Raw genomic sequence first — 23,316 nt, forward strand, 5'->3', positions numbered from 1 at the left:
GGGTTTCCTTTTAAAGGGCATGGCAAAAGCTTTACTGGTACGGGAATCCCAGCGTTGAGATGAATAACATACAAGTCAAGGGCGTGTGCAGTGAGTGTTTGTGCTAGTATATCTGTTTTGCTCAACCTAAGTGTATCTGCAAGCTTTGGACCCTTATTTAAAGAAGTAATTCCTAAGGGTCAGATCTTCCCTTATTTACTCTTACAATGATAAACGGAAATGAATATTTTTTTCCCTTTCTGTGAAATGTAATGTTTACGAGATTTTACGAAGGTGTAAAGTATTGTGGGCTTTTTTGTCTTGCAAATAGGCGTAGTTCAACCCAGACAGACAGGATTACCTTCACCTGACTGGACAGACGGTTTACATGGATTCTATGTGCGAGGGACAATTGCAACAGAACCATAACTTTCCTTCACATTGTGAAGGTCAATGGATGGCTTACTGCCCACTCTTTACAACAGGGAGACAAGGGGCTCTGCCTTAGAAAGACTCTCTAGAAATAAGTAGGGCAAAACAGCTTTGTAAAATGTGTACATGACAGCCTTTTATTTGCTAAAAAGAGAAAACACCTCCAACGGTCACAGTGTTTACTGCGATCAGAATGATTTGGCCCTCGTACGTTTATCAGAACAAGTCCTTGTCATTTGTGAATGTTGTGATGTATTAACACACAATTAATGACAATTGCACACGACAGTATCACCAAGGCAACTTAAAAAAAGACCCATTTGTCATATTCTGTGGTAGTGCACATACATAAACTGTATTAGTTTATTTGTAAAACCATATTGGTAACGGTTATTGTTTATAGACTGTCGGAACTCTGGAACGCTGTTAGATAAGGATGGTTACGATGATGTTCTCCTGCCAGTGCTACGTGGCCCAGTCTGCAAATTCCGGCCTCCTGTCTTATCAGGCTGGAGAGTAATCATCTAATAATGGTCTAGCTTCCAATAAGTGTTCGATATACTTCCAAAAGGGATCACATGGTCACCTGTTAAGGTGCGACCCCCCCAGTGCCTGAAGGAAGTAGGAGACGGGGTGGGTGGGGGTTAAAACACTGACAACACTGCCTCCGCTTCGTGTGTAGCTGGTGAGGGGAATCTGGCGCGTGTCCTAGCCCGGGTCCTGGGGTCTCCTCAGTGTCGCGGCGCCATTCATTCCAGCGCCTCGCCGTCCTCGGTGAACAGGTCGGCCAGGTCAGCCACCGTCAGAACGGCGGCCTCCGAGTGCTTCATGGACGTGGCGCTGTGACTGGAGACACGACACAAAGCTCAGAAATCACAATACACTACCTTTACTAGACAAGAGCATGTTAATATGGTTAATATTAATGCTGTTAATAGAGGGATTTAGATTTAAATAGATATTTTACTATGTAACCTTCATATGAAGCATCTCACCTTCTCTCTGCGGTCTTCAACATTGCCTGCATTCTTTCTTCAATGGTGGATTTGATGAGGAAACGGTGAACAAAGGTGGGTCTGAAAGGGAGAGAGATGAGAGAGGCAGGGAGATAAACAGTGAGAGAGAGACAAAGAGATACAGAGGAGAGAGAGAGGAGAGCCAGAGAGGAGAGAGACAAAGAGGAGAGACAAAGGAGAGAGAGACAGAGGAGAGAGAGACAGAGGAGAGAGAGGAGAGACAGAACAATAAACACAAAGAAAAAAACAGCGAGAGAGAGAGAAGGGAGAGGAGAAAAACAGAGATACAAACACAGAGAGAGACAGAGAGCGAGAAAAAGAGAGAGAGAGACAAAGAGGAGAAAGACAAAGAGGAGAGACAGAGAGGAGTTTATTACTGTGTAGTTGTGGTAACTATGGTATATTTGTTGGCACTTTTTGTTCATCTGAGTGTTTTGTTGTTGCCACATATTTCAAACAATACTGGTTGTTGTTCCTTATGTTGTTTTTGACTGGTATTTGACTGGTATTGTTGATTAATAGTTATCTGTTATTGTGCCTCTAACTTTGGCAATACGGTTGTAGTGTCATGCTAATAAAGCTGAATTGAATTGAGAGAGCGCAAGAGAGAGACAGAAAGAGATACGTTAAACAGGAACCACGGCCTCTAAAGAGCAGCCAGGGGAGGCCCAGTCTGCCCCAGGACTTACTTGGTCTGGCCGATGCGGTGTACCCTGCCGATGGCCTGCAGCTCATGGGCCGGGTTGAGGATGGGCTCCACCAGCAGAACGTGGGTGGCCTCGATGATGTTCAGCCCATTGGAGCCGGTGTGGAGAGGCAGCAGCAGGATGTTGATCTTCTCCTCGTACTTGAAGGAGCAGAGGTTCTCCTGGAAGCCAAGTGACAGATGTTGAGGTTTAGAAACAAGAGGGGGTTTCAGGTTTCTGGAGAGCTGGGGGACAGCATCACGTCGCTCGACCATGTCACTTCCTCTCTCTCTCTTGGACTAAGTTTAAGCAATTCAACCCGGTTTCACCATCTACAAACCTGGAATTTGTGAATGCCATTGATCTGAGAGAATTCCATGTTGTTGTCAAACAGTGCCTTGGCAATGATGTCCAGCACACTCTGCCACTGGAAACAGAGAACAGAGAGGGGTACCGACAACCTGAACGAGAACATTTATACAGTTCCAGGTGAAACATCAAACCTGGCTCTCACCGTGGAGAAGACGAGGCACTTGGCTCCTGGATCGGTCAGCTGGATCTTCTTTAGGGTTCGGACCACGGCCTCCACCTTAGTGGAGTGGCTTCCCTGAAGAACGACAAGCAACCTTTGACCTTGATGTTGTTTATGTGGCTGGGTCCTGCTGCCATGGCGACACAACACTGAGTTGAACAGTGGTGTTCACTGTGGCCCAGACCCTGACCTTCCCATTGTGTGGAGTGTGTGCAACGTGTCTGTACTGTAGGTGTACTGTCAGTGTTTCTGTGTACTGTGTGTGTATGTGTGTACTGTATTTGTACTGTCAGCGGGTGTCTATGTACTGTGTGTGTGTTTGTGTACTGTCAGCGGGTGTCTATGTACTGTGTGTGTGTTTGTGTACTGTCAGCGGGTGTCTGTGTACATGTGTGTACAGTCAGTGTGTGTCTTTGTACTGTGTGTGTGTGTGTGTGTGTACTGTCAGCAGGTGTCTGTGTACTGTGTGTGTGTGTGTACTGTAAGTGTGTGTCTGTGTACTGTCTGTGTGTGTGTATGTACTGTCAGCGGGTGTCTGTGTACTGTGTGCGTGTGTACTGTCAGTGTGTGTCTGTGTACTGTGTGTGTGTGTATGTACTGTCAGCAGGTGTTTGTGTACTGTGTGTGTGGTGTGTGTATGTACTGTCAGCGGGTGTTTGTGTACTGTGTGTGTGTTTACTGCGAGTGTGTGTTTCTACATAACCCCACCTTGACAGGGATGTCCTGGCCCCTGTCAGCGGCCTGTGTGGTGAATACGTAGGAGATCTCGGCGTGTGATGTGGTCTGCCTGCAGATGGCACACTTGATGGAGCGCCGGCGCGAGCCCAGGCTGTACTGCTCGACGATGATGGCGATGCACTCGTTACAGAAGCAGTGGCCGCAGGTCAGCACGGCCCACTGGCAACCAAAGGACACACACACACACACATTGATGAATCCACACTGTCAAAGGCAGCCATAGTGTTGTTGGCACACACACACCACGGGAAACACACACACTGATGAATACATACTCTCAAACACAGCTGTAGTCTTATTAGCGAGCACACCACAGGGCACACACACATTTATAAAACACACACTCTCACTCCCAACACAACCTCCATCCTCGCGAAGGGGCTGGGAGTGGTAGATGCCGACTAGAAATGACAAACAAACAGAATGTGTGGTATGTCTGTATGCCTGAGGTACATTTATAGCCTCTGCCGGTTTTCCTGGATCCAGCGAGGCAGTGAGAGAAAGGGAGGGCATTAGATGGAGGATAGCTGTAATTAAAACCCCCACGTCCAGCCCTGATTTGTTGGCAGAGAGGGTGATGTTCTGTCTGCCCCCCCCTACTATGCTACCAGTGTTTCCCCTACCATTATATTAGGGGGGGCAGTTTTTTGTATTTTTTTATGTTTTTTGTATTTTTATTATTATAGCACCAGATCACAAAATAAGTAATTTAAGGTTACCATTCCTTTAAAACAGGTCTATAGCTTGCTCTTTTATTAAACAAACTAAATGGCCTTCTGTTATTTATCTTATTTACACAACGGCATGTCATTTCTGTCTCTACATGGTCAGGTGACCATGTCTCTACATGGTCGCCAACCCTGTACTGAACTAAGAGAGAGAGAGAGACAGACAGACAGAGATAGAGAGAGACAGACAGAGATAGACAGAGAGAGAGAGACAGAGATAGAGAAAGAATCTGGATCAGGACAGCAAATGACCAGACTTGGAGGATCATTTTACTTCTTCTGTCAACAGCGTCTGGTTCTTTAAGCTGCAGGGCGGCTTCTCACCTCCTGGCCCAGGGGGCGAGCGCAGATGGGACAGGGCTCTGGGTTCACTCCTCCGGTCGCCTTGTCCTGAGACTGAGTGCAAAGACACACACTGTTCACACACACATTGGGATCTTGTGTCACAAAGTCTCCAGCAAAATTAGAAGGGGCCGAAACATGTGACATGATAGGTTAGCAGAACTAGGTGAGCAGCACTGACTCCGTTCATGAAGAACCACTGTACCGTCATTCCAACCCTTATCCAGCACACCTGATTAGAATATCAAGCTGAATCATGTTTGTGACAAATGGAGTTGGAGTGTAAATCTACGGGAGGGTTTCTCTCCAGGAGCATGGTTGGATAACCCTGTTGTATAGCCTCAAGACCAGAGGAGGCTGAACCATGTGACTCAGTCATGTGACTGAGTCAGGTTCAGGGAGCATGCCCCTGTGTTTCCAAAGCAGGGGCATGTGTGTGTGTGTGTTGTGACAGTACCTTCTCCAGGTTGGACAGGTAGAGGAACTGGCCAAGCTTCTTCTGCAGCTGAGACTTTGCCACGGCTCTGTCATTTAGCAGCTTGACCCGGTTCTGATCCACCTGAGAACCAGAGGGGTCAAAGGTCATGGTGGCGCGGGCTAAGCACGAGAAAATCACATTCAATACTGTGGAGTAGAAAGATTTACTATGAAATATTTTCATCAAAGTGTAAATGTACATGTTCAGGGTTTTTCCTGCATAGAGAGAATTTGGGCGCGCCTAAGCCGTTTTCCAGAGCGCCTATGACAAATCCTGAGCACCTAAGGCAAAAAAAAAGCGTGCAATGCATGTCAGCGAATATGTTCTCAATAGTATGTTTCAAGTAGGCTACAGCCGAACCCTCGCTCTGTTTTGATCAATAGTAATCGAGTTGATAAGCGTGTCTTCTTGTCTGATCAATACGCAACTATGAGGTGCGCGAATGGACAGAGCGGCCAGTAAACTGTCGTTCCGCTGCGAGGGCCAGCCCGACATGCACGAATACACCTGTACAAATGCAAATGAAATTTCCACTCAAAATTCTGACAAAAGTTTGATTAACGATTTCCAACGCAGCTTCCATTGGTATTCTTAACCTGGAATGATAATATATAGTGTAGGCACGAAGAAAACAAAAGGAAATTGCTAAATACCTGGGAATAAATACATTGATTTGTATAGCGTTTTTTTTGGAGCACCGAAGACCCATTTTGACCCAGGAAAAACCCTGCATGTGTATATATACACATACATACACACATATATATACACACACACACACACACACACACACACACACACATACATATATATCTACTGTGTGGTACTGTTCAAAAGTCTAAGGCACCCAATATCATTCATATGAATATTGTCCATATATACATTGTCTGAGTATAAAACTACAATGATGGCTCACCTCGTGGGGCTCGATGATGTGCAGCACCTTGGGCTTGAGCTCGTCTGGGAGGCGGACGCGCAGTCTCTCGGTGGCCATGCCCAGCTCGTCTATGGCAGACACGTGGTCCCTCAGAACCATCCAGTACTCGTGGAGCACCTGTGAGTAGGAAGCTTTCATGAGTTTCATGTCTTCATTTGCAAAAAGGCTTGAAGAAATAATAAAATGACTAAACAAATTCACAAAACGGCACAAATTCAGAAGACAAAAAAAGACAGTCGATATTCATGTACAAAATCTTGGGTGCTTAAGACTTCTGCACAACACTGTTTAAATATTATATATATACACTCATATACTGTATGTATAAACACAAATTTCTGTCATTTACTTTTATTTTGTTTATTATTTCCTGTGTTTTGGACCATGACGTGTTGCCTGTCAATCAAAGCATACCATCCGTCGTTCGTACCTTGTACTCCTTCTTCCAGTTCTCAAAGAGCTCCATGAAGGTGTTGCCCTCCTCCAGCAGGTCCGAGTCCATCCTCCGGGCCTTGGCGAAGGACAGGATGGCCTTCAGAGAGCGCTCCGTCTCGCTAGTGGCCCACAGGCCGCGGCTGGTAGTGGGGAGGCGGTCGTCCACCAAACCCTCCTCGTCCTCGATCATCTCCTCAAAGATAGCCGTCTGACCCTTGACACTGACGGGGGCGGGACACAGGGGCTCAGGGACCAATCTCTCTCTATCTGCCTTATCAATAGCGACCTTCTCAAAAGGTGGCGTTCGTAGGACGAGAAGTTTGTTAGGGTTTGCATACTCACGTGTGTGAAAACAGCTTGGACTCGTAGTCAGTGAAGAGCTCGTCAGCTTTGCAAAACACACAGCTAAACGGTAACAAAGACATTTCCAAATGTTAGAAAGTGTGGGAGGGAGACACCCACGCATTTGAGATCTCTAGACTCTCTGGGTAATTACTGAGCTGGACTGTTGGAGGTCAGTGGCATTTCTTACTTGTTGAGAGGCAGGCGGACAGGCCGGAGGTGACAGAGGGTGGCCTCCTCGATGACGGCCTGGGACGGTGTGCCCTCAAGTCTCTTCACGGCGCCCTGCACCGTTTCCTGGGACTTCATCAAGTCATCCATCTGGGTGCTGAGCAGGAACTGCAGGCCGCGACCATCCCGGAACCTGAAGGCGGCATTCTCTCTTAGCACACACACACACTGACCTACCTAACACACCCAAATTGAGCCCACCTATAATAAAAAAGTTAAAAATGTTACTTGTCGGCCATTGTCAGCTTGTGGGCCTGCTGTTTGTAGCTGCAGGTCAGCTCGCTCTGGATGCGGGACACCAGGTCGTCGTCGATGGAGTACTGGATGGCCCGCTGTATGACATCCAACCACCAGGGGGAGCGCAGGTTGACCTGGAGCGGTTGAGTGACAAGAACCACAATTAGAGTCAACGACATGGGACACACACATGCCTGTTCTAACAGACGTACACAGGGACACACACACGATAGAACTCAACACTCAAGTTTGTTCTTAATGGGTAATACAGACACACAAATATAACATTCAACCATTTTCTTCGTTGGTATTACATGTAGAGCTGGAGACTCAAGCTTGTTCCTCAGGACATGCAGTAGTACAGGCTACTCAAGGCCATGCTGTATGTCTTGGTATCGACACTCACTTTGCGTTTGAGCTCTCGGATGTTCTGCAGGACCGGCTGGAGAGCCTGCTGGGCTTCCGACACCTCAGAGTTGGACTTGGTCATGTAGTGCTGCCTTAGCTGCTCTGCCTGCAACACCAGGGCAGAACCAATCAGCACCGTTCAGATTCATGTATGTAGGCCTGCTGTAAACCTGATGTGACAGTATCAGGACCATTCATGTATGTAGGCCTGCTGTAAACCTGACGTGACAGTATCAGGACCATTCATGTATGTAGGTCTGCTGTAAACCTGTATTCATTTAGCCAACTCACATGAAATGTGTTCATTGAGTAGAAATTACATGACATTTATTTATTTAGCAGAAATTCCATGACACTATCAGGACCATTCATGTATTCTGGTTCGATTCCCGGCCGTGCCAAATGACGTTGTGTCCTTGGGCAAGGCACTTCGCCCTACTGTAAGTCGCTCTGGTTAAGAGCGTCTGCTAAATGACTAAATGTAAATGTAGGCCTGCTGTAAAAATGACATGACAGCTTTACAAGGTAGTCCCACTCTCCTACCTCCTCCTTCAGTTGATCATCTCTCAGTGTAGGAGGTATCCCAGGGTGCTTTGCGTTCAGCAGTTCCATCAAGTTGTGTGTGGCATGGAGCCTCTGTTTCCCCACAAAACAAAAGAAAGGAAGGATCAACAATGATTTTTTTCTTCTTCTGTTTGTTGCCCAGTAACAGAGGTCAAAGAGAGGTCAAGCTGCACCTGTAGGGAATCGGTCTTCAGCCTGCCTTTGTGCTCCTCCGACGAGCGAAGCACTTCCCTGTACATCTCCACAGCATCCGCAAACTCATCTGCAGGTGGCAATCACAGCGTCGCTCATTAATACTGCACAAACGTCCGCACTCCACAAACCAGTCTACAAACCGTCTTTCAGAGCCCGGCCTGGGACAAAGATGAGAGGCCAGTCCCGGTGATGAGATCACAAGACAGTTGCTGTGGGTCAGGTTCCCATGGGAAAGCAGTGGACGAAGTACCTCGGATGATGTGGATGCCGGCCAGGCCGTTGAGAGCGCACACCAATTGTCTGTGGGCCTCCTCACACTCCACTCGACATTTCTTCTGTAGGGACTTCAGCAGCTCCTCCATCGTCATGGTGCTGCAGCCGAGAGAGACCAGGCGCACCGGGTCAGACGCTTGTTCAGCACACCCACTTACAAGCCCCCCGCGCCCGCTCTCACGCAGCAGAGGTCACCCCCCCCCCCCCGGGCTAATTAATTACAGGCTGATCTTCTGGAAACGAGTACACACACAAGCAGATAAAGAAAGCCTTTCCAGTACCCCCCCCCGTGAGTCTCATGACCTCCACCCTCATTCCACGACACCAAGCCCATTCTTCCACGCCCCCCCACCCAACCCCCCTCCCCTCCTCCAAAGGATCTCCTGTTGACCTTCTGACCCTGGCAAGTGATTGACAAGGCTCGAATTAAATTAAATGTGTTCATTTAGCCAAACTCACATGAAATGTATTCATTGAGTATAAATTACATGACATTTATTTATTTAATGGAAATTCAATTCAACATATTCATTTAGCAGACGCTTTCATGCAAAACGACACAAGGGTGGGATTCGACCTTGCAATCCCATGATCTGCAGTCACACGCTCTAACCCCAGGCTTGTCCAACCCTGCTCCTGGAGAGGTTCCTTCCCGTAGGTTCTCTCTCCAACCCTAATCTAGCACACCTGACTCAAATAACCGGCTTCTTAACCTGTTAAATCGAGTTGGTCACAACGGGGCTGGAGCCAAAACCTACAGACTACATGACTTTGGCTCTTACAGGAAGGCTACTCTCCGGGGAACAGGGTTGGACACTCCTTGCTTTAACCGCTAAGCTCCTACCTCTTCTGAAAGGGCAGGAACTCGCCTCTCACGGCCTGTGGGTGACAGCAGGCCTGGCGCAGCCGCAGCAGTGGGTACAGGAAGGCAGAGACAGAGCGGCGGTCCAGGCTTCCCAGCTTTAGCGTCCAGTCGGAGATCTTGCGCAGCTTGGCCAGGGCGTCGTGGGAGCACACCTCATGCTGCCGCCGGTAGAAGTGGCCCTCCACGGGGGAGAAGTGCAGCCAGTGCACCTCCTCTGTCTGGGGGGGGATCTGGATCTGGGAGCCAGGGAGACAACAGCATGAGGAGTGTGGAGGGCTGATGTTGGGATGTGTTGCAAGAGGCATATACTGTATAGTACAGTACAGTATGGTGTAGTACAGTACAGCATAGTACATTACTGTATACTATAGTATAGTATAGCCTTTTAATCCTGGGCCTCAAGTCCACTGTCCTGTATGTTCTAGGATGTTTACCTGCTGGTTCAAATGAATGGCTCGGTATCAAGCTCTGCAGAAGCCTGATAATGAGCATTCATTTGAATCAGGTGTGCTGGATCAGGGAAACGTCTAAAACGTACTGGAATAGTACAATACAGTATAATACAGTATAGTACAGTATCGTACAGTGTAGTACAGTATAGTACAGTGTAGTACGCGAACAATATTTGTATCGCTTAGGATAAAAGTGTCTGCTCAATTAATCAAATGTCAATATAATGCAGTGTGTGTGTATGCTTAAATTTACGTACATGTATTTGTGTAGTACACTGTAGCTCTGACCTGATCGATTACATCTTTCTTAGCGGATCGCCACAGCAGCTGGCCAATCAGGTTGTAGAGGGGCTCTGTGTTGCCACGGCGATAGGGGCGGTAGAGCAGCTGGTCCCACCAATACTTGACCCAGTAGGGGTCCACTCCCAGGAACAGAACCAGACCATAGAGATCTGAGAGGAACACGACCACAACCAGACTGTACACATCTGAATAGTATAGCATAGCAGTGGTTCTCAAAGTGGGGGTCGCGAGACAGCGAGGGGGGGTCGCGAGATGATTTCCAGAAATCAAGGAACATTTTAAAACAATTAGAAATAGCATATTTTAGCCAAAAGTTTTACAAGTTAAAAATAATAGTTAAATTAATGCATGCAAATAAAAAAGCCATCAGCCTTTTGATTTTCCATTCACTGTAAGTACGGCAAACCATCTGACATCCAACCAGGAGGACGCATTAGTTAAACTGTCAAGCGACCGAAGATTAAAGGCAGCGTTCTCAGCCAAGACACTGGCTGAGTTTTGGATTTCAGTGGAGAGGAAATACCCATGGACGCGGGAACTAGGGGTGCTGCAGCACCCCCTGACAGCACGAGAATTTAAAACTGGAGGGTTACAATTTCTGGGGAAATTGTATGCTGTGCTTGCTTGCTACGGTTGCAGATGGGTCTGTCCCCTTAAGTTTTTCCCTTCTAGTGATATTTTCAAGCATTTAGCCTATTCATATTGCATAATTCATTAAGAACCCCCTTTGAAACAAGCGAACACCCTTTGAAACAAGCTACAGTAACAACGTTGTCACCGGCAGTATTTCAGATGGAATCACGATTCAAACAGCCTGCTAGTCTGCTAACTGAAAATATGCCCCCAAAAACGTAAATAAGTTTGACATTCATTTAGGGGGCAATTAGCCTGACGTTGTCATACTCATAATTCTAGTCAGAATATGAGTCTGATACCGCTGCGTTGGGCTGTGAGTATGGGGCGTGTTTCAACCAAACCCGGAAAAAAATGCCTCTTCGCTCAATTGGATGGACCTACAACCAATCAGAGCAACGTAGTATGTTGTTTGTTGAAAACGAATAGACCAATTATCACCCTACGTCACACGACTGTCAAGCATGCTCAACTGCGCATGTCGGATGCAAAAGACGAACTTCTCCCGGGTATAATACACTTGGAGTGTCGATCAGGTCATCATATATCTCTGGCCACTGGATTTCAGGGCTTCACATTCACTTTTTGAGGCACTTGTCCTTTGGACAAGTACATTTACGTTTCATTTGTCCATGCACAAAAGTCACTTGACCCCGATACCTTTAAATAGCCTGACCAAGTGATCGGGAAAAACTAGCCTGGCTAACGGAGGTCGCTTTCTCAGGCAAATGATGAATGAAACATAGCCTGGTCCTAACCAGACACTCGTACATTTCATTTGTACAGAGTCTGACCTCGCTCCATTGACAAGCGTTGACTTCCTTGTAGGCGGGTATTCTGTTGAAGTTTAAAACTATTGGATCTGCCCAGAGCCACTCTGATCTTCCATAACCAATCGCTAGCGTTCGCCTTAGCCACAAACTTGTTCTTGCTCTGGCTTTAGCTTATGGATATTTGTCAGCGTTGCAACAACGGACCGAATGGCTTCGCTCGCATCTTACTCCGCCGACATTACGGAACTACAACACAAACTAGCGCACGACAGCCACTCCCTCTGTTCGCTGATCTGGCCGGTAGAAAATTAACTGGAGACATCTGACTTATCTCATGGCCAGACCTAGCCTGGCTCTGCCCTCCTACGTACTTCCGCTCAATTTGGATTGTGCTGCTGTACTAGGTCTGGGATTTCAGTGCATCAGTCGGTTTTTAGAACAAATTTTTTGTAGGTTCAATCAGCGAACAGAGGGAGTGGCTGAGAACGATGACGTTGATGTCGTGCACTAGTTTGAGTTGTAGTTCAGTAATGGCGGCGGAGAAAGATGCGAGCGAAGCTATTCTGCGGTTGCGGCAACGCTGCCGAATACCCATAAGTTAAAGCCGGAGCAAGAACAATCATCATCATGATCTTGTGGCCCTCCTCCCCACGGGGTTCACGCCTCCGCATCGTCCATTATCAGGTGATATTGGACACCTCGTCGGGCATTATCCCTTACACGTCGTATTTATGAGTCGTTGCTGACGTGGGCTGACGTTGTGACGTTAGGCTGGCACTGATTCCCTTTGCCGACAAAAGGCACTTTTTGCCACAAAAACTTAATTCAAACCTAAAGCATGCAGACGCAAGACGCAAGACGAAACTTTTGACACCGACGTTGTCTATGTAGTCCAAATATTGGCGGATCCTTAGGGGGGCAAAAATAAATAATAATAAATATATATGTGAGACAACAATGGTTGTGCTCGCCGAAGGCATGAGCACACCCAATAATATCACTTGAAAATCCACCACCGTGGCACAGCCCCGCAGTAGCGGACTGGCCATGGGGAGCACCGGGAGAAGAATAACGATGGAAAACCAGGCTAAGAAACGTAAGGGTGGGGCTGAAAAATTAAGAGACCAAATGACATCACCTTCACTAGACAAGGTTTTACCAATTGAAAAACGGTTGTTTATTTTACACAAAGCTCAAAAAATATTTTGCGCTCAAATAAAGGCCTACACGTGCTCGCATTAACTATCGAACTAGCATCACATCAAACTCAGAATGTGCATGCATTAGCAGGTTAGCTGTGGTGACGTATACAGGGGCCGGTTCTGGTGGGCCGGTCTGGATCAAAGTCCAGGGCCTAGTTTTACTCCCACGTATACGTAAACCACCTCCATTATTTTAGGGGTCGTGGGATGAAATGTTTGAGAACCCCTGTAGTATAGTATAGTATATATACAACCAGACCATAGAGATCTGAGAGGAACAGAACCAGACCATAGAGATCTGAGAGGAACAGAACCAGACCATGGAGATCTGAGAGGAACAGAACCAGACCATAGAGATCTGAGAGTAACAGAACCAGACTGAAGAGACCTGATAGGAACACAGCACGTCCTATCAGTCTACAGGAACCAGCAGTTCCTAAGGTCAGGGGTCATGGAGGGATCAAAGGTCACAAACAATGAAAAGCAGCTCACCCTCAAGGCCTCGCTGCACAGGTGTTCCACTGACGCACCAGCGGTTGACCGACGCCAGGCGGAGAGCCATCTCGGCTGCCTAGAGAAAGGAAAGCTCTGGTTCAGGCTCTGACAGGACATGAAGGCCCTGTATGAGAAGACACAGCTACCCAAAATGCAACAGCCACAGCAGCTGAAGTCAGGACATGACGGCTGTGATAGACGCAACTACCCACACCTGTACCCAGCAGCTGTGGTACAGTATTTATGATGATCATGTAAACAGGATTGGCTATGATGATCGTTTATGATACAGTATATTCTGATATGACTATGATGAAGTTATGCTAGCTAGAGTATATTATGATAGTACATTTAGTCATTTAGCAGACGCTCTTATCCTGAGCGACTTACAGTAAGTACAGGGACATTCTCCCCGAGGCAAGTAGGGTGAAGTGCCTTTCAACGACTCCCTAACCGCTCAGCCATCTGACCCCCCATAGTAGAAACAATCTGGCTATTAAATGGTATAGTATATTATTCATGGTATAGTATATTATGATAGTTAAGATGTGATTTGCCTTTGATGATGTTATGATACTGAATATTATGACAGTAGGGACAGGACATGACTATATTATGACAGTAGGGACAGGACATGACTATATTATGACAGTAGGGACAGGACATGACTATATTATGACAGTAGGGACAAGACATGACTATATTATGACAGTAGGGACAAGACATGACTATATTATGACAGTAGGGACAGGACATGACTATATTATGACAGTAGGGACAGGACATGACTATATTATGACAGTAGCAACAGGACATGACTATATTATGACAGTAGGGACAGGTCATGGCTATAATATGACAGTAGGAACATGACATGACTATATTATGACAGTAGGGACAGGACATGACTATATTATGACAGTAGGTACAGGACATGACTATATTATGACAGTAGGGACAGGACATGACTATATTATGACAGTAGGAACAGGACATGACTATATTATGACAGTAGGGACAGTAACCTTAGCTGTGGTACACTCCACCATCTGGGCCTCGTCCAGGCAGATGCGCCACCACTCCACGGCCACCAGGGGGCTGGGCACAGCCATGTAGCGCTTCTGGTAACGGAAGCGGCGCCCGTCCTTGCTGTTGCTGTGGGGGATGTCCACGTAGTTGAGCTCCGAGCGCAGCACGTCGTAGGTGGTGATGACCACGTCCTGCTCGGCCAGCATGCGAGGCTGGATGAAGCCATGCTTCTTCACGCCCTGGTAGACCTGGGTTAGGACACAGGAAGTAGAGACCAACACAGGTTGTGTTGTATAACAATGTTATGTTATAGGTATTTCAGATGAATATATAAACATATAAACAGTTTGTGTGTGTATACATACATACATGTCTTTTTATTGTATTATTTATAATGTCCATGTATATATACCATATATCGATGAATTCATATTGTTATAGGTATTGATTGTACATTATATAGATAATACTTTAGATCCAGTTGCTTGTAATAGCTCAAATGTACCATTAATATGTGTTAATAAGACTATGTAGGTGTTAATAATAATAATAGATTGATACTATAATAAATGAACCCTTCCCTATGAGTCCTGATGAGAGCCAGGTTCTCCTACCAGCACTCTGAGAGATGAACAGCTGATGTGGCGGGTGATCTCCTCCACCCACTGGTGGCAGATGGAGCTGGGGGAGATGATGAGTGTGGCCCCAGTGGGTACAGGGGTCATGGCCACCAGGCAGTGGGGGCAGTAGAAGGGCGTGGTGCCCAGGCTCTCCTCCTTGTAGTTAACGCATTCCGCGTGCTGCCACAGCTGGCAGTTCAGACACTGGACGCGCGCCTTGTAGTCCACCAGGCCCAGCTCGCCGCAGATGCACTCGAAGCGGTAGTCAGGGGTGTTGAAGGGGACCGCCGAGGCCCTGGTGGGGGTCGGGGGCTCCTGGAGGAGAGGGGGTATGTCTCTGTGAAGGGACTCTGGCATGGGTCTCTCCCTCGCCAGGGCACCTTGGTCACTCTTGACCTGGGAGTAGACGGAGGTCTCTCCTTCTGGTGTTTTCTTGGGCGCACCGGTCGACGTGTCCTCAGACGTGTTCCTTTCATCTCCGTGTGTCCTCTCCCCCGGCTCGCGTCTCGCTCCGTCCTCCTCCTGGGGGAAGTCGAGGGAACCGGGGCTCTGGCTGTTATCTGCAGCGGAGATCGCGTCCCCCCTCTCCTTCGCTGTTTGCCTCTGGGACGTTCTCCTGGGTTGAGAGTCACCAACAGGACTCTGCAGAGGAAGCGAACATGGTTGCTAACCTGCTGCCTGTAAAAAACAACTAAATGCATACTTGTGAGGCCTTTAACCTACTCACAGACTTGGCTGCAGGCGTCTTCTTCTTCGGGTCTTTGTATTTCTTCCCCAACTTGAACGATCCGGCCAAACCGCGACCCTTGACCCTGTCCACCAGCTCCTCGTCAATCAGCTTACCCAGGGCCCTCTTGATGTGGTTGCGGTTCTTTAAGAGGTCATACTGGTACGTTGTGCGGATGTAGGCGAAGATGGCGTTGACGGACGCCCCCTTGCCCACACGCATCTCTTTGATAGCAGTGAGAAGCATCACACGCACAGCTGGAGATGGATGACAGAAGACAATCATTAGGGATGGGAATCTTTTGGTACCTCACAATTCGATTCTTGGGGTCACAATTCAATTAAAAATCGATTAACGATTTTTTGGATTCACGATTTTTTTGATTTTTAATCAAATTTCAATTCAATATAATGCTTACATTTGATTCCAATTTGCTGTTTAGTGTTACTTGTTTCTATTTGACTGTGATAGGCAGTTAAGTGTTGAAGAAAAAAATCCTACTGCATCAAAACCTTGAAATGTATTATTTTTCTTGCAGTTTAGTAAACTTCAAAAAAAATAAAAACATTACAAAAAATAAAAACAAGAAAAACATCGATTTTAGACATTTGTGAATCGATATGAATCGCTTGAAGACTGAATCGCGATTCAAATGCGAATAGATTTTTGAATTTGTGGAATAAATTGTGTTTTTTGAACCGGAGCTTACTAGGGTACGATATCTTGACTTTGGGTCCAACTTCTGCCTTGTAGTGAATGACTTCCTCCTCGTGTTCCAGTGGAGGAGGAGGGACAAAATAATTCACAGATTTGCCCTGCAAACACACACACACACACACACACACTTTCAAGGTACTTTTCACAAACTAAGATCACAAGCTTCAGAAGATTCCCATGTCCTGTGGGAATCCTGAACACACATCGGCCGGGTTTCCCAGATTCGATCGTTCTTAAGGACTTAAGAAGGCTCTTAAGAAGGGTTCGGCTAAGAAGGAGCGCTAAGATAGGGGTGTTTCCCAGACGCGTTCTTAACTGCCTTCTTAAGATCCCGCCAAAGAAGCTTCTTAAGAAGCTCTTAGAGGGAGCTGCCCACCGCCGTGGTGCTGAAACTAAGTCAATCGATGCCAGGCAAATCGATCACCCACCACTTTATCAGCGCATAAATCACACACACAACACCCTGTTTCTCTTATTTTTTTTAAATAAACTTCTTTTCCTTTTCAACCATGTGTTCTGTGGATCATTTTGCGTCATTTCCTAGCTTTCAAGCCCTATAGCCTACATGATAGTTGGTATGGGTTGTGTGATGGTAGTGGGTTTAATGTTGGGAGTAGGGGGGTGGCACCCTATGTTGAAGGCAGCGTAATGTTTCCTCCCAATCCAGCACGGATCCACCAGGGAGGGATTGTGGATTGGGATCAGTGTGCCATCCACGACACCAATCACCCGGGGGATCCCAGCCATGGCATGAAATCCACGGTGGACCTGGCGGACCTCGTCCCGTATGGTGGGCATTCTGATGTGTGTCCGGGCATGGCGCAGGAGGATCGGTGTCACGGCTGCCACACTCCGTGAAACCGATGCCTTGCTGAGGCCGGTGCCGTCCCCAACCACCTCCAGGAAGCTCCCCACTGCGTAAAAACGCAGCGCGGCCAGGAGCTGCACCTCCGGGCTGAGGGCAAAATTGCATCGGGTTGCCCTCTGACGAGGCGTTGGATCTCCACACGGGGAAGCCGGTACTTGGACTGGACAGCCCGGTCCGACAGCACATTCAGTGGGGAGAAGTGCTGACGCACATAGGCATTTATATAAACTGTCTGGCTTCGCGCACGGCGACGCTGTTGATTAGCAGCGAGAATATGCTGTATTGCAGCCATGGTGTCTCACACGCGTGGACTTCAGCAACGCCTTTATATAGACTAGCAGGTGGAGCCTCTCTTGATGAGGTTCCAGCCGAGTTCAATTACACCTGTCAGTTTCCCTGATATCTGTGAAATACCACAGGGTTGTTGATGTTTTTATAGCTATTGTAAACTCATATGCAGATGCCGAATGTGTGTGAAAACGTAATGAGTGATAGTAATGATGATTCATTTTATTTATGTGCTACAGGAACACATGGGCAATTATTTATTTTTATATCTTTATTTTTCTTCTTATGCTATTATTTTTCTTGTTCTGCAGCTGTGGGCGCACATTTATCATCACGCATGGTTTTAGTATTCCTTTGAGTGTCAGATATAACTTTGCCTGATGCAGCTGCAGTGAGCGTTTGGTCGCTAAGAAGGCTGTTAAGAGTGGGTCAGGCTGATCTTACATTTCCTTCTTAGTGAAAGATCTTCTTAAGCTAAGAACGACTCTGGGAAACACGTCCTTCTTTCACAGCGCTCTTAGAACGCTCCTAAGAAGCTCTTAGCGCTTAAGAGCTTCTTAACTAATCTGGGAAACCCGGCCAATGTCTGTTTCACAACGTCTCTCACCACAGGCAACGTGAAGGCCTCCTGCTCAAGTCCCTCTCGAGTGTTGTACAGGATGAGAGCTAAGACCTCCACTGTCTTCCCCAGACCCATCTCATCTGCCAGGATGCCCCCAGGCCACTCCACCCCAGCCAGGGGGAACTCACATATCACACTGCAAGGACACAACAGAAGGATCCACGTTTTATCACTGCAGATGGGGAGAAGTTTGCCTTACTATTAATACAACTAACTAATGAACTAGGAGATGTTTACTAGGAAGTAACTCACCAGCCGGTGAAGGGATTGTAAAACAACTTCTTCCCACACAAAGTAACCACCTCTCGCCACAGGAAATGCAAGGATTGCTCTGGTTTGAAAGGAGTCATTTGGTTAATGGTCAATCAAAAACCGAAATCAATCAGATCAGAGGCTGTATCAACATTACTGTACTGTACAGTAATGTATTGCATTCCTTATAATAGCAGATGCTATTATCCAAAGGGATGTACAGGGGTGGGATTTGAACCTGGGCAATCAAATCCCCTAACACAGAGCTATACCCACCCTGCCTTCAAAACCATACCTTTGGGGCTGTTGTGTCTGTATTTCTCTCTTCTCAGCATCCAGTTGACGGCCTGTTTCTGATAGGGCCTGAGGACAGGTATCAGAGCCTTGTGCTGAACTTCATAGCGCTCCTCCTGGCTCTCTGTCTGGTGGAGGTGCCTCACGTAGTCATACAGCTCCTCCACGTTCTGCCTCTCCAGGTCCGTGTCACACTCCTCCTCCTCGTTCTCTACCACTTCTGCCCAGAGAGAGAGACACAGGGGAGAGACCAAGAGAACAACTGAGCACCAACCTGTCCTTCAACACACACTTCAGTTTAACCACACATACAAGCGCTCCAGGACACAGTTTAATTCATGAAGGTTTAGATAACCATCTATTCAAGCTGGCTCTAGAACAGGAAGTGAACCCCTGCTCTCTTTGTGAGGACTCACCAGGGATGATGAAGTCATAGAAATACTCCATAAGTTTTTGCATCAGCTGATTGACTTTCCTTGTACGACTGTTTCCTTCGCTGAGGAATTCTAGTTTCCCCAACCCGGATTCCAGCAGGTAGATCCCCACCTGGGTGATAAAAAATATTTGCGAAGTAATGACTTCCCTCAATAAAGATATCATAACATTAATTCATTTTCAATAATGTCGATAGAGATAATTAGGAACAGCAGTCCATTTAATTTCTGTGATGCAGCAGGAAGTTGCGGATTGTGATGGAAAGTTTGGATCATTTTACTGACTCGGTTCTTTGAATCTCATTCAGTAAAATGAACGAATCATTTTTAAATTGTTGCTTAACATTATATAGCCAATTCGCTGGCCTAAATACGTCCACTGCAAACATTTATCATATTATCGTGTATATGTTAGTGCATGTAAACCAGCAGATAGCCTACTATTTTAAAGGAAAAATTCCTGAATTAAAATAATGCATCATGACAGTTTGTATGATTTGAAATGGTCATTTATTATCACACTAGCATTTAATTATCACGGCAAACAATTACACTGCACTGAACTGTAAGTAAAGTAAAAAAAAGTTAAAATAAAACCTGTAATTACCGTATTTCTTCTATTAAACGCAGCGGTGTTTATTATTAACGTATTTAGCTAGCAGTGGGCCCCTAGTGCAACACAAGAGCATGTTCATTAAAATGACATGCTGCTACTACCGTATTTCTTCCGCGTTTATTACACAATGTTCATTTGTGGTGCTGCGTTTATTCGAGGCCGGCGTTTATGACACAATGTTCATTTTTGGTGCAGCGTTTAGTTGAGGGCGGCGTTTATTTGAGGGCGCCGTTTAATCGAAGAAATACGGTATTACTTGTGAACGAATATCATTCACGTCTTACTAAACCTAGTCACGCAAAAGTGAATGAGGTAAACAAATCCTTTCTGTTTCCTCTTCTGAGCCTATGCAGGTCACGTGAAAAATGATCCAAAGACTCGTACCCGAAGACCCAGTCGGGAAATGAACAAATCATTTCTGTTTCCTCTAGCTACCAGTAGCCTACTGAGCTTATAGAGCTCTAAAATGACATTTTATGAGTTGACAATAAAAAAGAAACATGAAGCATTTGGTTTGTACAGGCGTTCTTGTCTGAAGCAAATATGCACCTTTGAAACAAATTGTATTAATATCATCTTAATTAGGTTATCGCTATCAAATGGAAATATAAATATCTATTGTGATCATTTTTTACCCATATCGCCCATCCCTAGTATATTTATTGCTTTATTGGACCATTTGTTAGTGAAGTGTGACAGGAAAGGCAGGAGAAAGATAGAGGGGAAGACATGCAGCAAAGGGCCAAGATCGGATTTGAACGCAGGGCCACTGCTGGAAAGCCCTCATCCAATGAGCTACAGGGGTTCCCAGCACTGGTTTTACCCGCAAAGAAATCCTTAACTCACAAATTGTCCTGTAAGTTGAACTCACCTTAATTGAATCATCTCCTGGCTGGTGGCACAGCTGCACAGCTCTTCTCTTCTGCAGCCAGTCTAAGTCCTCCAGGGAAACACCATGCAGAGTACACTCCACTGCGCACACCGCATCATGAGGCCTCGTCTCTGGGCCTGGCCCTGCACCTTCCCCCTCCCTGCAGCTCAGACGGAGGCACAGCTGGTCACAGACCCGGTGGAGCATGAAAGCTTGATGCTCCCAGCCAGGCATAGACCCTAGATTCCGAAGGCTGAACTCCCCCATTAGTGAAGTCCAAGTCCGGCCCAGCTCAGAGGCCGGGATGACAGAGAGAGACAAGGAGGCTGAGGAGGTGGTGTCTGAGGATGAACATGGGAGCTCCTCTCCTGGTTCTGGTTCTGGTCCTGGCCCTAGTTTTGATCCTGGATCCAGGTACAGGGCAGAGCTGGAACAGCCAACCTGTGCATCGTCCTGTCCCCCTGCTGTGAGAAGAGAACTGACCTGACTCTGCTCGTCCTCTTGGAAGGCCTCATTCCTCCGGTCCTCATGCATGTTCCAGTTCAACTTCTTCTTAGCCTCTTCGTGTATCCGTACCGGCGAAGCCCGTTTTCTTCGGTTGCTCATGTTGAAAGCTTATGTCGCTTACCTCTACTATGATATTATATGCAATGAAAGCTATTTTGGCTGTAATCACGTTTGAATTTCAAGAGCTTCTCAAACCCTGGTTAACTGACAAGATGCTGTAACGCATAAATAAAGTTGTCAACTTGAAAGCATTGTAGGATTAGCATTAGCTGGTGGTAAATGTAGGTTTCCTATCGTCCCGCAACGCTGACAAATCACCACAATTGTACCACAGTTCACCACAATGCAATACATTGATATTAGATGCACTGAAATAATACCTGTGGGTAGGTACAGCAGGTGTAAAATCTGAACCCTGCAGAACATACATTGATGTTGTTATCTCGTTAGTTGTTTATGAGATCAATACCTAAACTCATTCAGTTGTAGGCTATTATCCATGAACGTCGCTATATCTCCAGCGTCCTAGCCACTGTGGTCAATGTACAAGCACGACCAGCTAGTTACCGTCAGAAAACAATCATGCTGGATTTTGCTTTCAAATGTTGAAGTTTCACACAACGAGACCGCTCCACTGCGGAGCGCCATCTTTCAATACAGGAACTGAGGTCTTGCTCGAACAAATCGTTAAAAGAAAAAAACACTAGATGGCAGCAAAGGCCTCAACGAAATTGAGAAGGGTCCAACCAGAGCCTGTTTACGAAGAGCCTGTCCACTCCCTATTAAGCCCCATTGTACCGAATTTTGTTGCAGTTCCACCAGAGTTCCACTGGGAGTGATCGCGGTCGAGTGCAGAAAGAAGGAGTCTATGGAGCTAAACGGCTAAATTGGTCTCTTTCACCTGATTGTCGTTGAGAAATCTCAGATTTGATTGTAGTTTTTGCATGTTCAACATGGATAACAGGTCAAAAGTTGAATGAACGAGTACTTATGTCCTTTCGATTTCTTACAGGGTAAGTCGTTGTTGCTCATAACACGCTAGCATTCTGCTAACGAATGCTGATTGGTTAGTGAAGGACTGACTACCATAGACATATATACATGCATTCTTCAATTCTATATAAAAATAAAAATAAACATAATTATTCATAAGTATGCAGTGGCATAACGACATCTCTGACGTTGATAACAAACCAAACCGTTTAAAAATCGGTTGAAAATTGAGCAAGTTATGGTCATTTAAAAAGTACATGTAGCATCAACACAATGTTGATGAGCGAGTTGACTGTAGCAAGATGGCCGCCATGTGCGGACGTTCTAGTCTCCGCCGTAAGACATCTAGTCTTTATATATATCTATGTCCAGAAGAACCAGAATGTCAGAGCATTAGCAACATTAGCAACAACGTTGGCAAACCAAAACTCTTTCTAGCATGTGTATTGACAGGGAGAGCCTCCCCTGTCAGCTGTGTTGTCCATGCCTCGAGAGAAAAATGGAAGTGACCAGGGGCCTCATTTATCAACCGTTTGTACGCACTAAAATGTGCGTAAACCGTGCGTACGAATGAATCCACGCAAAAGTAGCGATTTATCATGCCAAGAGATTTCTTGGAGGTGTGCGTAAATCTAAGAATGGTCAATACTATGCGTAGCTGAGTACGAACAATTCCAAGTGGTGAAACAAGGCAATTGCATCGTGAACACGGGAACTATATAGGCCTATAAGATTTAAATCAATAATGAAAGCATTTTGCAAGGATTTCCATGAAATAAAATTTAAAAATCATGAAATATTGTAATGATATAGCCTAATTGAACACCATAAGGGGAGTTGTTAATATTGTCGAATTGATGTAATGTAGTGTAATGTTACAATATGCTTGTGGACCACTATAAAAGACAGTCAATTAACACGGAATATCTAAGAGAAGATGGCAGATCTAGCTGTGTTGGAAGATTTAGCACACGCCGCATTTCGCCGAGAGCGCATTTTCAGAGACAGATATGACTTCTTTGCAGAAAGTAATGAGTGGCTCATTAGTAGATATCGTTTCCCTAAACCCATTTTAGTGGAATTATGCGAGGATCTAAGACCAACTCTACAAAGACCAACAAGGAGAACGAATGCCATTCCAGTGCACATTCAGGTGCTATCCACCTTGGGTATCTTGGCGACGGGCACTTTTCAGCGTGAGC

The 23,316-nt window shown here is 46.2% G+C and overlaps 1 protein-coding gene across 1 annotated transcript; it reads right to left on the reverse strand.

Annotated features, from left to right (window-relative positions):
* Positions 1-503: 503 nt before the first annotated feature.
* Positions 504-21,804, reverse strand: shprh (SNF2 histone linker PHD RING helicase). The gene is made up of 29 exons (XM_062469210.1): positions 20,615-21,804; positions 19,110-19,239; positions 18,695-18,913; positions 18,400-18,478; positions 18,133-18,283; positions 16,362-16,467; positions 15,653-15,909; positions 14,920-15,567; positions 14,302-14,553; positions 13,274-13,352; positions 10,159-10,322; positions 9,398-9,654; positions 8,531-8,652; positions 8,259-8,347; positions 8,065-8,157; positions 7,520-7,627; positions 7,105-7,247; positions 6,836-7,009; positions 6,646-6,708; positions 6,299-6,524; positions 5,848-5,985; positions 4,911-5,012; positions 4,436-4,507; positions 3,354-3,542; positions 2,628-2,720; positions 2,454-2,540; positions 2,117-2,295; positions 1,407-1,487; positions 504-1,257 (listed from the first exon to the last, which is right to left on the reverse strand). Exons 1-29 carry the CDS (start codon positions 21,218-21,220, stop codon positions 1,161-1,163), a joined length of 5,004 nt encoding a protein of 1,667 aa, XP_062325194.1. The 5' UTR covers positions 21,221-21,804; the 3' UTR covers positions 504-1,160.
* Between the last annotated feature and the right edge of the window lie 1,512 nt (positions 21,805-23,316).

This window comes from Osmerus eperlanus, chromosome 9 (assembly GCF_963692335.1).
Source record: "Osmerus eperlanus chromosome 9, fOsmEpe2.1, whole genome shotgun sequence".
Classification (NCBI taxonomy): Eukaryota; Metazoa; Chordata; class Actinopteri; order Osmeriformes; family Osmeridae; genus Osmerus; species Osmerus eperlanus.

What these genes read in the sequence shown, in the direction of transcription:
- shprh (XM_062469210.1), bottom strand. Translation starts at nt 21,220, where the DNA reads ATGAGCAACCGAAGAAAACGGGCTTCGCCGGTACGGATACACGAAGAG. An exon ending in AGTCAAGATATCGTACCCTA is followed by an intron (nt 15,910 to 16,361) that starts GTAAGCTCCGGT and finishes ATCCATCTCCAG; the next exon opens with CTGTGCGTGTGATGCTTCTC. An exon ending in GCCAGGACATCCCTGTCAAG is followed by an intron (nt 2,721 to 3,353) that starts GTGGGGTTATGT and finishes GTCGTTCTTCAG; the next exon opens with GGAAGCCACTCCACTAAGGT.